Source organism: Mastigoproctus giganteus, chromosome 1 (genome assembly GCF_048544385.1).
Source record: "Mastigoproctus giganteus isolate SK-2022 chromosome 1, ASM4854438v1, whole genome shotgun sequence".
Taxonomy (NCBI): domain Eukaryota; kingdom Metazoa; phylum Arthropoda; class Arachnida; order Uropygi; family Thelyphonidae; genus Mastigoproctus; species Mastigoproctus giganteus.
In genome coordinates, this window is record NC_143575.1 from 165,847,790 (window position 1) to 165,863,795 (window position 16,006).

Here is a 16,006-nt window from a genome sequence, read left to right on the forward strand (position 1 = left end):
ACCTCTTAGAAGTCCTGAGTCTTGACACCCTTGGTGATTTACTTTTGAATTCCAAAATGTTGTTTTTTAAATCTTTATGGATCAGAGACCCAACTCCACCTTCACTCCTTTCACTGTTTCCATTGGTGTACAGCAGATTTCCACTTGATAAACTTATAAGTGATTAATTTCTTCTTGTTTCAGCCAAACTGATGATATTCCAATTCACATTTTCTAATTCCTTTTCCAGCTCTAATATCCTAAAATGAGCTCCAAGCATCCCTAAGTAAACCTGCTAAATCGAAACCTTTGTCATCATTTTGTAAATGCGTCTCATTTGTTATAAATGTCAGTAAGAGTAGGCCCATTATTTACATTTATATGCAAGTCCAAATAATTGGCTGTAAAGTCACAGGAATTGGTTTTTTCTAACAACAATTCTTGGGGGGTATAGGTGACTACATACATGGAGAAAATTTGGATAGTCCAATTCATATATATCATCTACATACTTGAAATGTGTGATATATTATTAGGAAATGAATGTTCATATGAATAATGGTAAAGATTAGCTTTAATACGGGACTGTCTGTAGGCATACCTTGTATTTGGTGATATTCAGTATGCCCATCAAAAAGTTGTTTAAGGTACATAGTTTGACTAGATTATTCCAAAGGGAGGTATTATATTTCAATATATATATACATCTATTCCTGATAGATGTTTTGAAGAATATTATAAAAGTTATCTAAATTCATGCTAGTGAACAAGCTATGCAAATTGAATATTTGAATTACTGTGGAATGACATGTTTTTAGCTTATCTGAGACCAGTAGATTATTGCAGATAATATTGTTATTAGGTATAATGTTCACTATTGGTTTCTGTAGTTATTCTAGTGTCTTACCAGGAACTTGAGCATAGCTATTTTTACATGTGGTGCTGAAACTAATAGGTGTTTTATGGAATTTAGGAGGTTTGAAGTAAATATACAGGAAGTTGAAATTAATGATGTTGATTTCTCAGAATTTTATTTAAAGCCAAGCCAATATTTTCTTGGTAATGATGTTGTGTGATGGTGTAGTGGGTTTATAGGTATGACTAGATTGTAGTTCTTTTTTTTTAAATACAGACATAGAAAGCGTTGCAAATGAAAGCATAATTGTTAGATGCTTTGTCTACTGTGGTGATAACGAAATGCTTATGAAGATGTAGTAATTGCATTGTGATATTGGCAAAGTTGTAGCATTTGACTGATTTATTGCATACAGATTTGGACCATAAGTTAATACTTATCAGATCCTTGAAAGCAGTATTGATCCACATTTGGTATGCTTCAATAGGGTTATTGTGTTTGTAAGCTGAGCACATACAGTAATCTGAAAGGTCTTGGTAGAGCTGTTTTTTTTTTTTTTGAAGAATGCAAATTTAACTTTAGGGACAAATCTGAATTTAAAACCATATGATAGAATGTCTTTAAGATCAGAATAGCTAATAATACTTTCCAGTAATTAATGACCAATATTCTTATCTATGTAAGGCAAGTAATTATGTTTGCAAACACAGTCATCTAAGCTATAGGTACACATAAATTGGAAGCAATGGCTTTATAGTTACATGCTATGAGACCAAATGGTTTAATTATTTGTATTTAACCGAAATACAAATACCAGAGTTGGTATCAGGTAGCAGATTGTTAGGCATATTTTTATGCTTATTGATATCATCTGTAAAGTTGTGTTGAAATTTTAATATTAAGCATGAACAGTCACTCTATCAAAATTCTGAGCTTTAAGTCTAAATTTATAGGTGTCATCAATGAGGTAAAAGAGCTGAGTATAGGTAAAGTTATAAGTAGAACTGTATCTATAGGGTGTCTCAAAAATATTGATACAAACGTTTAGGGGAGGTAGGTAACATCTAAAGGAATGTGAATTGCATAGGAACCCATAACCGGAAATGTCACTATAAGTCGGTAGACGGCACTGTTCATCAGTTCGCGAGAGGGATAATTTCTGGTTTACTCATTCAAGCAGTAGTCGCCGCACGAAGAGCATGCATCGACATACGAACTGTGAGCTGGCAGACATGCACCTAGTGTATGGATTAGCAGAGGGCAATAGACGAGCCGCTCAACGAATTTATGGAGAACGCTTCCCAGACAGACATGTACCGGACCACCATTTGTTTGCGGGTGTGCATCAAAATTGGTGCGATTATGGGTCATTTTAGAGGTAACAGGAGTAGTGTGGGCAGACCACGTTCAACACGAACTCCCGCCATGGAAGAAGGTGTGTTGAATGCCATCCAGAATAATCCTACTACTAGCACACGTGACGTTGCCTCTGCCTTAGAAGCGTCTCATTGCAGTGTACAGCATGTCTGGCACGACGATTCCTTACACCCCTTACATCTCCAAAGGATTCAGTTACTGTTCCCCCAAGATCATCCTGCATGTGTGGCTTTTGCGCAGTGATTTCTCCAAGAAAGTGTTGAAGACTTGAATTTTCCAACCTGTTTTGTTCACGGATGAGGCTTATTCAATCAGCACAATGCTGATGTGTGGGCTCACGACAACCCACACGGTGTGCGCGCCCATGCGGCACAACATCGGTTCTCAATAAATGTGTGGGCAGATATGGTCGGTGACTGCTTAGTCAGCCCATACTTGTTACCATCCCGCATGAACTCCGCTAAATATCAGATCTTTCTTGAACAAGTTCTACCAGGGTTACTTGTCGATGTTACAGCAAATGTGAGATGCAACATTTGGTTTCAACATGAAGGTGTGTTCGTGACCATTTGAACAGGCGTTTTGGCGGCGATGGATTGGCCGTGGTGGACTCAATGCCTGGCCCCCATGCTCACCTGAATTATCGAGCCTTGATTTCTTTCTGTGCGGGCCCTCAAATCTATCGTGTATGAATCGCCTGCGGAGACGGAAATGGATCTCGTGGCGAGACTCGTCTGCACTGCTGCTGCTACTGTTAAAGAAACTCTAGGTGTGTTCGACAGTGTCCGCCAATCCATGCTGCATCGGTGTCACGCATGCATCGCGTCTCATGGTGGAACCTTCGAGCATCTGTTGTAACATCATGAATCAAATAAACATCAAATAAATGTTTTCCGCTAATTACTGTCTTGTGTCATTTCTGCTTGTACTTTCCCGTGACGTTTCCGGTTATGAGTTCCTATGCGATTCACATTCCTTTAGATGTTACCTACCTCCCCTAAACGTTTGTACCAATATTTTTGAGACCCCCTGTATATAAGGCTTTAAGAATGCTATGCTTAATATTGAAAAGTATATTGTGTATAGAATGCAGATCTACATCAGTATTATCCCAATATTTAATAACTGTACAGAAGCTACCTAGCTTATATAGGTCTTTAGTATTAATTTTATAGTAATTGGTTAGCATTATAATATGATTTATGATTTTGAGGTTTGCCTTAAAGATTTAACTAATTGAAATGTGTCATATATACACGTCTTTGATGTGATTGGAAATAAATTTGTGATCAAATTTGCCCTTGTGCCTATAAGGGCACAATAACAAATATATAATAAACTGTTATAAATTTTAGCATAAAGAATTCATGTCTAGAGCTAATTGCGGTATCACAAATGAGGGCCAGTATTGAGATGTATATATTGGCAAAATTGTGCAACTGAAGATGATGGTATTCAATATCATGCTCTGTATTATTGTTATTTATATCTGTATTATCATTATTTATATCTGTATTTTTGTGTTTAATACAGTTGTTAATGTCTGATCTATGTAGCTTGAATCTGAGGTGTAATTTATTGCTGGTTTGTCCAACAAAATTGATATTACACCAATGGCAGGTAATAAGCAAAATAACGTCAGATAGTTTACAGAAGATAGGAGCTGATAGGTTGTTAGTATGGTGCTGTGGATGCCTGTTAGGACAGGTAAGACATGATTGTATTTTAAAATTTGCAAATGTTAAATTTGAGATCAGGATTGTATAGAGAGAGGAGGCAGTGTCCCATGATAGTGAGGGTAGGAAGCATTAGATGCTGATATGCTCTGTGATGTGTATTTATATGATTTTCAGTGTTATCCTTTTTGAGACAGGCAACTGTCCAAAGCAACAGAACCTATGGTCAAATTTAACCTACTTTGCCCATGTAGTATTTTATAGTTTGTATATTGTAGGACTGTGGTGTAAAAAAATAATAAGTAGAAAGAAGCAATAGGAAGTATGAAATAAGAAATGGGAAGTACACAATAAGAAATATGATGTAAGCAATAAAGATAAGAAGAAAGAAATAGAAATAAAACTGAAAATAAGAGATACAAGCATTCCCAGGTAGCTTAAAGCAAAACCAAGGCAATGGTGTTTTAATATATTGTAAAGATTAATGGGAGGAGTATGAAAAATTAAGTTGATTATGGACCAAGGTAACTGATGGTCAGAAAGGACTTCACGACCATCATAGTATAATAAGTATGTAAATAAAAGTAGTAGAGATGAGTAGTAAGCAAAGAAAAGTTTTAGAGATAAGAAGTAAAAAGTAAGAAGAGAGAAAAGATGGGAAAAAATTAATACATATATGAGAAATAAGTCAGTACATGGATATACATGAATATTTTATTGTATGTCACGCAATCCTCATGCTGTTTTCAAGTGTAAAACAACAGATTTGTCTGACAAGAAACAGTATAGTGTCCTCATGTTTTTAACATGAAGTACATGCCATGGCAAAATAGGATTACATCAAAATATAGTATTGGGGGAGGGAAAAAACTGTAATAATGTGAAACTTAAGCTATAAAGGAGGATGTAAAAAATGCTGGCATGTAATTTAAGGTTGACACGACAGAGGATCCAACAATGAAGCTAAAGCTGAAACAAAAACGAACAAAGAAAATAAGATAAGAACTGATGTTAAGAGTAGACAAAGGCTATATCATTTAAAAAAAAAAAAAAAAAAGATTCTTCCGAATTTTATTTACTTTAAAAATTTTTTTTTCAAAAAAGAGAGATCTTAATTAAGAGGCTCATGCTATTAAGATAAACTACAGTATTTATAGTTACAAAACCTGCATCATAAAGTTTTTTTTTTTTTTTTTTTTTTTACTTTTGTTATAATGTAATGCAGTGGAATTTTTAAAGTTCGATTTTATTTAGCCTACTAAGTTTTTCATTTTGTTTTTATACAGGTTTTATTTATTTCTTTATTTATTTTAAAGGCTTATGCCAGTACTAGAGTTCTAGCTGCCTCGCCTCCTGTGTCCAGTCCCAACACTACTGGTTCTGGCTCACATTCTCTATCTGGTTCAAGTAGTGCTGGTGGAAGCAGCTCATCAGGAACAGAGCAGCTTAGCAAAACAAATTTGTATATTCGTGGCCTCACGCAGAATACAACAGATAAAGATCTTTTAAACATGTGTGCCCCGTAAGTAATTTCATAGATTTTAAGCAACCTATCTTATTATTTTATGCTTTAAGTTGTGTGTGCGTGCGTGTGTGCACAGGCATGCACACAAGGTAATTACAAAATAGCCTTACAGTCAAAACTGTAAAACCTGGTAAATGCCTTTCTAATAAGTCACTAGGTACCATATAATGACTACATCCCTGTAATTTGACAAGACAGTGCAACTGGCTGGATTAAAATCTGAAAACGCAAATAACAAATACTATCAAATAAAACAAGTATCCAAACAATGGAAATTAAGCCTTGGCTCAAACAGATGTGAAGAAGTTATTGCCAGGTTATATATTTGGCATACATACCTGATGTGCAGTTTCGTCCTTATATAAAATGATTTTCCCCAGTGTCATAGATGCCATTCTCAACTGACAGTTAAAGCATGTCATAGAATGTCTGCTTTATCATAATACTTAAGTGTTTCATACTTTTACAAGACCTTAAAAATCTACAGAGAATTAGCTAGGAGATAATTAAACATTAATAACATTTTTAATTTCTTAAATTAGCTAATTTCACGAATCATAACTCATGTAAACCTGAATGTGCTGAAAGCAAAATAACAGGTACATTATATCCAAAGAAATTTTTGTGCTAATAATCTCTGAATAACAACTTTACATCTTTGAACATTTATAATTAATTAATTAATTTATTTATTATTTTTTTTATGGAGAGGAGATCAAATGACACAAAATTATTATTATTAATATTAGTCATATGGTACAAGGAAGCTTGAGGCTTATTCTGCACCAGCCTAAAAAAAATTTCTGAATTACTCTGTGTGAGAGAGAGAGAGAGAGAGAGAGAGAGAGAGAGAGAGAGAGAGAGAGAGAGAGAGAGAGATAGGAACAAGAGTCAGAAGTAGAATGGAATCACCAAGAAAGAAAAGAATCATGATATCCAGCTCAGGGCCCTGGATGTGCCAAGCACATACACACCAGATGTGACCCCCCCCCCACGGGTTATAGAATATGTACCTTGGTGGTGGTGCCACAATCATCCCCAAGAAATTCTGTTCTCTTACATATTTCGGGAAGCATATCAGTAGATTCTAGGCCATAGCAGTAGTAAATCTTTCATTCAGTTCACTGATGGATTATGGATATTATTCGATGATAAACTGAAAATTTGAAAATCCGTATGGTAAGAAATTGGGTGGAGCTAGGTGTGGTGAAAAATGATATCATTTATGGTTGCCACTGAACAATTGAGCAATTTCAGAATTTCTGAGCCAGACAGTCTCATTTGCAGAACATAATGTTGAACCTGTTGATTTGTGATGATTCCTCCATGTTATCATTGATAATGATGACATCTTTATTGGCGCCTCCGTAGCCAGGTGGGAAGGAGCAGCAGTGCGTAGCATACACTTCTTCATTAGACTGGTGTTCAAGCCCGTCATCACCAAATATGGAGGATGCGGAAAGGTCAAGGGAATGACCATGCCTATTCCCGGAGCAATATGGCCTTGGTTACTAATGCTCCTAAAAACCAAATAACAAACAAACAGACATATTTATTCAGATATGTGTATTGAGAAACACTATCTTTTCCTTAAAAAAAAACAAAAAACATGTAAGCTTTTTTTAGTTCCAAGCACAGAATATATTAAACTTTTGGGCTGCCACACACGTTTATATTGGCTTGAATATTGGCTTTTCCACTAAAATAAAATATACAGTTGTCATAAAAAACAACACATTCAGTGCATATTCATCACTTTAACATTATGCCAACATGTCATTGATTGCTTTTAGTGTCCATAATTGATGGATTTCAATTGCAGAAACTGAAGTGGCACTTACCATATTTGTTTGTAAAAGATGCAGTTAACAGGCTATATGGAAATTTTTGGTTTTGAAAATATGCTTGCCTCTTTTGTTCCACTGCTCTGTTGCTTATAACACAAAAGGCTTACAATAGGCATATATCTTATTAATCACATAGCACACATTTATTTTTATGATTTGCATAAAATTGTGCTATTTGAACTCAGAGGGGTGCTACAACTAGGATTTTTGTTCTAACGTACATGAAACATTTGTTGTTGTTGTTCAGTTTCTTCACATTAAAACACACACACATTGTCCAATGTACCTGTGAAATCTGCCCTTTCCATTTTTGGTAATACTGAAAATTAAGTGAATACAAGCACATCTCAAAAGTGATGAGAAATATACTTCATGTACTGACAATGAAGTTTTGTTTATTGTTTTGCCTTTTTTTTTTTTTTCCTTCTTTGTAAAAATGAAGGTGCTGTAAATGTAAATTTAAAGTTGTAAAGCTACTTAGAAATTACCCTTTTTTTTTCTTTTTTTTTTATGAAAACCCAAACACGAGAGGTATTAGAACCTATAGTACTTAGTACCATGCTTGGTTTGGAGGTTGAGAAGACGAAAGAAGATATTTGTTGGTTGACACTAGACTTGGACTTCTGTAGATGGTAATTTTCAGGAAATATGTATGAAGGAAGGCTGTTCCAGAAAATCCCAGTTGAAAGAATAACAAAGGAAGATGAAAAGTTGGTTCTGGGAGTTTGAAGTTGGACAGTAAATGGATGTTGGCGGGTGGCGGCATGTGTTTGGACTGTTTTGAAAAAGAAAACGGGAATTATAGGAGCCAATTCAGAAGAACAGTGCCCATGAAAGTATCTGTAGAAACGGCATGCAGCAGAAACAGTACGTCTAAGAGACAGAGAGTGGAGAGACTCTATTAGAGATGAGTCATTAATTAACATAACTGCCCTCTTCTGAACATAATCAAGAAGCCTGAGAGAGGTTTTGGGGGCACCACCCCAGATGCGGGAACAATATTCCATGGTAGGGCGGATTTGCAATTTGTGCAGAGTGAACAGCTGTTTGGAAGAAAAGTAACACCGAGAGTGAAAGAGAAAACCAAGTTTTTTAGATGCGGGAAAGCGATATTTGTAAAGTGCTTGTGCCAAGAGATATTAGAAGTCAGGGTAATCCCCAAAAGAGATATATCATTTTGCCTAAAAATCAGAATGCCAAAGATAAGCATAAGAGCAGAAGAATCCTTTTTGCAAGATAAAGACAAGACTGAGTTTTAGAAGGGTTGAAATCAACTAAGCTGTCCTTTGCCCCACTGCCATGGAGATCAGCATTTAAGAAATTGATAGCGGATATTCGATAAGTTGGTGCTGATTGAGTGGGACAAGGTTTTTCAAAATGGAAAGTAGAATGCAATGTGCTATCATCGACAAAACTATGGATAGGATTTCCAGTCAATCGAAGAAGTTCATTAATATACAAGATGGAAAGAGTGGGGGAAAGAACTGAACTTTGGGGCACACCAGCGTTATTGGAGAAGTTAGAAGACAGAGACCCATCACCCTCAGTGAGGGATCAGAGAGAAAACTGGATAACCAATTACTAAAAACAGTTGGCAAACCATGAGACGGAAGCTTGTTTAGAAGACCTTTATGCCAAACACTATCAAAAGCCTTTGAGATGTCAAGAGCAACTGCTTATGTTTCACCGAACTTTTCCATTGAAATTGTCCATAAATGGGTAACATAAGCCAGAATATAACCAGTGGATCAATACTAACGGAATCCATACTGGTGATCGTTGATCAGGCTTAAGGTTTCTGGGTAATTTCTGGGTAAGGTTTCAGAGTTGGCGGTTAATTGATTTCTCCATTACTTTAGAAAGAGTAGAAGTAATTGCAGTGGGACGATAATTGGATGGGAGGGATTTGTCACCCTTTTTAGGAACTGGCTGGATATGAGCAAATTTCCAAGATGAAGGAAAAACACCTTTGGAATAAGAAAATGAAAAAAGGCAGCAAAGAACAGGAGTAAGTTCAGGAGCACAAATTTTGAGAACAAGTGGAGAAATACCATCAGGACCTGGAGCTTTCTGAGCATGAAGGTTCATCAAAATCCTTCTGACATCCTTTTGACGAAAGACCACAGGAGGCATTGAATGGAGCATGTTGGGAATAGTAGTAGTAGTGGCATGTGATGCAAGAAAGCAGGTGTATGAGCTTATGCAGCATCAGCCAGAAAAAAAAAAAAAAAATCACACCATTCCATCCAACTGCGTGTCCAGTTCTTCCTTAAATTTATTTAACCTATCATCTTCCACAAGTTTCCCCACATCTATTCTACATCTGTGTTTTCTTAATTTGAATTTATGCCCCCTTAGGTTCGTAATCTGAACAAGTGGAAGGATCCCCATCAGAATTCAGAGGCGTCTCCGTAGCCAGGTGGGAAGGAGCAGCAGTGCGTAGCACACGCTTCTTGATTAGACCGGGGTTCGAGCCCATCACCACCAAATACGGAGGATGCGGAAAGGTCAGGGAATGACCACCGCATATCCAGGAGCAATATGGCCTTAGTTGCTAATGCTCCTAAAAACCAAATAACAATAACCCATCAGAATTCAGCGTGCTCAACCTTCTCAACCCAAGCAAGGCCTTATACACCTCAATCAGATCACCGTACAGGTGCCTAGTCTCCAGCCAGTGCAATTTGCAGAACTTAAGCCTCTCTTGGTAAGAGGATCCCTTCATTCCCCTCACCAATCTTGTTGCCCTTCTCTGTACATGCTCAAGCAAATCAACATCCTTCCTAAAATGAAGCTTCCAGACCTGTATGCAGTACTCAAGGCATGGCCTGACCATTGCCTTATACAGAGGGACAATCACCTTTTCCCTGCTAGCAAAATTCCTTTATATAATTGACAAAACCCCATGAGCTGCCCTGGCAGCCTGTCTTCATTGCTCAGAAAACTTCATATCTGACTTCACAATTACTCACAGGTCTTTTTCATTTTCTACCACCTTAAGTGTAGTACCACACAGTTGGTACGTTTCTCTGGGGTTACTTCTACCCATATGCAGTACTTTGCATTTGTCAAGGTTAAACTTCAGTTGTCACTTCTTAGCTCATCTGCTCAAATTATCTAGATTCTGCTGCAGTAGCACACTGTGATTACTGTTATTAACAACACTGCAAACTTTTGTATCATCTGCGAACTTCGACACGAAGCCTGATATACCTTCATCAGTATCATTGATAAATATACAAAACAACAGAGACCCAACACCGAACCCTGTGGGACTCCTCTAATAACATTAGTCCATGAAGAGCATCTCCGATTGATTACCACCCTCTGTCTTCTCCCACTCAACCATCCTTTTATCCGTTGTAGCAACTTACCCTTAATACCATACTGCCCCAATTTGTACAGTAGTCTTCCATGCGCAACAGTATCAAAAGTTTTTTGAAATCCAAATGTATGATATCAAAATTATTTTTTGCATCCAGTTCCTTTGTAACCACATCATAATATTCTATCAAATTTTTCAGACAAGACTTTCCCTTAACAAACCCATGCTCTAAATTATTGCTGCAGTCTTGTTTAGATGATCTTGGCAATGCATCTTTAACCAGTGACTCCATTATTTTACCCGGAACAAAAGTTAAACTGACTGGTCTGTAATTACTCGTGTCACCCGTTGATCCCCCTTTGTGAATTGGGGATACATTTGCACATCTCCAGTCTGTGGGGACCTCCCCTGAGTCCGAGGATGCTCTCATAATTATGGCTAAGGGTTTGCTTAGTTGCTTTGCCACCTCCTTTAATATAACTGGATAGATCCCATCCACCCCAGGTGCTTTTCTTATGTTTAACTTTAATTGTGGTGGTGGGGGGGGGGGTGTTTTTACCAAGGTCATTAATACGTCAGTTGGAAGAAAAATGGGATGCTAGCAGGTCAGCTTTATCCTTGGCTGAAGTGACGACAGAACCATCTGGTTTTGATAGAGGTGGGAGCAGAGATGGGTAAAAGTTGCCGCCGATAGCTTTGGCAGGTGACCAGAATGCTCGGCTACTATTAGGGCAAGAAGCAAGCTTTCTACTCTTAGCCTGTTCAAAATCTAGTTTGGACTGATTAATAACTGCGTTACAATTGTTGCAAGCTTTGGTGTAGGCAGAAAATGAAACTGAAGAATCGGAAACAAGCCAATTACGTTATGGAAATTTTTCTCTTGAACAGCTTACGCACATTTATTGGCAAACCAAGGTTTAGATAAAGGAAGTGATTTTAAAGTTTCGTGTGGAATAAAGGATTCCATTCCTACAAGAATAATTTCACTGACCTGATCTGAACAAACTTTGACATCAGAAGTTTTGAAACAGTAATCCGACTAAGGTAAGGAAGAAAAGAAATCTCGCAAGTCATTCCATTTTGCATTCTTGTAATGCCTAACAATTGCAGCTTAGGAATAGCCCCAAGATAAAGGCTTTTGGAGAAGAGACAATCACCAAGTTGTGATCTGAGGTTGCTAAAGGACCGCTCACTTTGACCGTGTACTTAGAAGGGTTGTTTGTGAGAAAAAAAAATGAACAATATCAGCTGTATGGTTAAGATTGTCCGATATCTTTGTAGGTAAGTGAACAATCTGTGCAAGGTCATCAGTAATTGCAAAAGCCTCAACATCTGAAACACCTAGATCGGTTTGACTAGAAAACAGAAGCTAGCTGGAGTTGTGAACATTAAAATCGCCGAGGAAAATTACCTCACTATTAGAAAAGTTGGACTGGAAAAAGTCAAATTGCATAGAGAAGAAGTCGAAGAGCACCAAGTGATTAGTGGAGTTGGGAGAACGGTATAGACAACAGATGAATATGATAGATTGAGGTAGAGAGAGATTTTAAGCTAGAGAATATTGAAAAGTGGAGATTCCAAATTACCAAGTCTATGACAGGGAATATCAGAATGGACATATGCACAAGTTCCACTTTTGAGGCGATAGGAATCGTACAGCCAATAATTTGGACAACTGAGATGAGCAGTAGTTGAATCAACCAATAACTTAAATTCTCTAAGAAAAATTACATCGGGTTTGGCAGACTGCAAGTGGAAATGGACATCGTTGAGATTAGAATTGAGATCATGTATATTTGTGAAATGAACTGGGAAGTGTTAGAGGGGTTTCGATCTTTTTGCAGATAAGTTTACTCTGTTAGTTTGACAATTCATGGTCTATTGAATAGTAAGAAAAAGTGGGAGGGGGGAATGTATGAAGTAATGAAATTTTTGGATATGGCGTAGACATCGTAAGTTATACCCAGATCTTTGACATAACTTGGCCTCAACAATGACCCCCCCTCCGCCTGCATACGCAATACTTGGACTATTGCGTATAGTCCGAGTATTGCATACCCAGATGTTCTGAATAGCATTGAGATCTGGGCTGGCCACTCCCACTTTTTGATGCTCATGTCTTCAAACCAGTCTGTTATAATGTGAAAAATATGTCCCGGCAATTCAGGTATGGCCTTCCCTGATGTGCTTGTACACATAGGTAATGCTTTATTATCCAGGATATATAGATAGTCCTCAGTGTTCATGGTGTTCAAAACAACCAATGGTTCCACTGCGAAAAACCACTCCAAAACATCATGCTGCCTCCACCAAACTTCATTGTCAGGATGATATGGTCTTGTATCCACCGCACCCAGACACTACTGTCAGACATGATAGATCATGTACCATGACTCATCACTCCAAAGCGCATCTTTCCATTGGTTCATGTTGCAAGAACAGCGGGTTTTACACCAAGCAAGATGGCATCTGCCATTGGTTGGCGTGATTAGTGGGTTGTGTATGGCTGCACAAATGTGGTTACCCCATTATTTAGTGTCCTGTACACCATACTGTGCTGACATGTATCTCAATTGCCTCACTGACTGTGTGTGTTCTGAGTCAATGTCAATCTGCATTCTGCATAGACAACTCTTTATAGGAATCTCCTGTTATGTTCTTGTATCAGCTTCGGAGCTTTTTTTGGATTGATAGTTTCAGCACCAGTCCACTTCCATTTGCAGATCATATCGCCATTTGTTGTCCTACGGATCTTAAGTGCCATTGAAGTGTCACATTGAAGATTGATTACTTATGTGGCACCCTGTTAACTCAGTCAAGTTCTTTGACCATATTTAATGTTGTCTGACATGTGGTGTATGACCAACTGTTAAAGGAATGGTATCCAAAATATTAATGGGATAACTGTGCATGCATGCGTGTGTTTTCAAGGTCATTTCAAATTATATCATATATTTTTTCAGTAAGTGTTGCCATCTTTTATCTGTGTTTGAGTAATTTTAAACATAATAGATATTAGCACAAAAATAAATTTTAAAATTGGATGAGGAGGATCTTATGCCGTCAGATTTTATCGGAGTTAATCCTATCAGATTTTGGCTTACAAAAGCTGAAATTCTCAGGAATTTAGATCTTGAAAATGATGAAATTATGTAGGGTGATATATAAATAAAGGTAGAAAGTAGTGTTATGAAAAATGAAGACAGAAAGAAAAGATGAAATAGAAAAACAATTTTTTGTGTTTTTTTTTTTTTTAAATTCTCTTTCCAATTTGTTTTCTGATATTTTACATTTTTTTTTTTTTTTAAATTTGTAAAATAATTTCATTTTAATATTAAGCAAATAAGTCAGAATATGGACAAATTGTTCTAATTTTTAATTGTACTGTGTGAGAAGGGAAGCATATAATTTCTTTTTTTTTTTTTTTTTTTCTTTTTTCTTTTTTAAATATACTTGGATTTTTTTTTTTTTTCTTTTAGCCAGTGCAGAATAAATAAATAAACCGACAAGTAAATTGTACATTTGGTGGGGTTGAATTAAATACAGTGGAGGAGGAAAGGGATCTCGGAGTTAGAATATGGGAAGATACAAAGTTCTTATCAGTATAAACAGGCAGTGAAGAAAGCCCATGGTGTCCTGTAGAGATAGAGGTCATTAGCATTAGAAAGGCACATGATGCAAGAAAGCAAGCTTGTATAGTTTCAGCCAAAAAAAAAAAAAAAAAAACCCCACACTCTTATTTCACCTGTCCACGCGCTCCAAATGTTTGTCTAGTTCTGGCTTGAATCTATTTAAGCTATCAATTTCTACAATAATGGATGGAAGTTTGTTCCAGCAATCAACCACCTGCTGGCTAAAGGCAAACTTTCATACTTCTATTCTACAACTGTCTTTCCTCAGTTTGAATTTTTGCCCTCTCAGGTGATTATTCTGAGTAAGAGAAAGAATCCCATCTGCATTGAGCATGCTCAAACCATTCAAGGCTTTATACACCTCAATCAGATCACCTTGCAGTTGCCTAGTCTTCAGATACTGTAATTTGCAAAACTTAAGTCTTTCTTCGTAAGAGCAACCCTTTGTTCTCTTCACTAAACTTGTTCCCTTCTCTGTGCTCGTTCCAACAGCTCTATGTCCTTCTTAAAATGACGCCTCCAGACCTGTATACAGTACACAAGGTGTGGCCCGACAAATGTCTTATACAAGGGGATAATCACCTCCTTATCACTGCTAGAAAAATTCCTGTCTATCATTGACAAGACACATTTCTGAGTTGTGCAGACGGTCTTGAAGATTGCCTGCACTGCTCAGAAAACTTCATATCCAGCACAATTACTCAACATCATTAATAAATATAGAAAACAACAATATACCCCACACTGATTATGTGGACTACCACTGAACTCTGGGGTACTCCACTAATAACATTAATTTACAAAGAGCAGTGTCCATTGATTACCACCCTCTGTCTTCTCCCACTCAACCATCCCTTTATCCATAGCAGCAATTTGCTTCCCAGTGCCACACTGCTGCAATTTGTGCAGCAATCTTCCATGTGCAACAGTATCAAAAGCCTTTCTAAGATTGAAATATATGATATCAAAATTATTCTTTGCATCAAGTTCCTTTGTGACCACATCATAGTATCCAATCAAATTGGTCAGGCAAGACTTCCCCTTAACAAACCCATGCTGTGTCCGAGCTATAAAATTAATTACCTGTGCCTCTGTTTGATCCTCCTTTGTGGATTGGGGTCACATTTGCACATCTCCCTTCCATGGGTACCTCCCCTGAGTCCAAGGAAGCTCTCATAATTATGGCTAAGGGTTTGCTTACTTCCTTTGCTGCCTTCTTTAATATAACTGTATATATGGATTTAATATAGGCGCCTCCGTAGCCAGGTGGGCAGGAGCAGCAGTGCATAGCACACGCTTCCTGATTAGACCGGGGTCGAGCCCGTGACCACCAAATACGGAGGATGCGGAAAGGTCAGGAATGACCACCGCATATCCCCAGCCCGGATAAAGGGTTGGCGTCAGGAAGGGCATCCAGCCGTAAAAAGATTTCATGCCAAAACAGTAAAAACGCTGACCTCATATATAATGGGAAAAAGACGAGGACAAAAAAAAATATAAATAAATAAATAAAAGATGGATTTAATATAACTGGATGGATGGATAACTCATAATCCTACTGTATAATGCAATTGTAAGACCACATACTGTGTTCAAGTATGGAGACCTCATCTGGAAAAAGACATCAAGTTTCTTGAAAGGGTCCAAAGATGGGCAACTCGAATGGTGAGATTGGCAGTAGAACGACTATGTGAGGAAAGATTCTGATTATGTGGACTACAGAGCTTGGCAACTAGGCACCTCAGAGGACCTGATTGAGCTGAATCAGGTGCTCTGAGAGAGAGATTAG

General features: G+C 37.4%; 1 protein-coding gene across 6 annotated transcripts in view; it reads left to right on the forward strand.

Annotated features, from left to right (window-relative positions):
* Positions 1-16,006, forward strand: part of LOC150091241 (RNA-binding motif, single-stranded-interacting protein 2-like) — a 662,097-nt gene that overhangs the window by 324,328 nt on the left and 321,763 nt on the right. For all 6 annotated transcript variants that reach the window (XM_090374864.1, XM_090374859.1, XM_090374866.1 and 3 more), the window contains one exon: positions 5,205-5,410. In XM_090374864.1, coding sequence (XP_090230990.1) covers positions 5,205-5,410 — 206 coding nt within the window. The remainder of the gene's footprint in view (positions 1-5,204; positions 5,411-16,006) is intronic.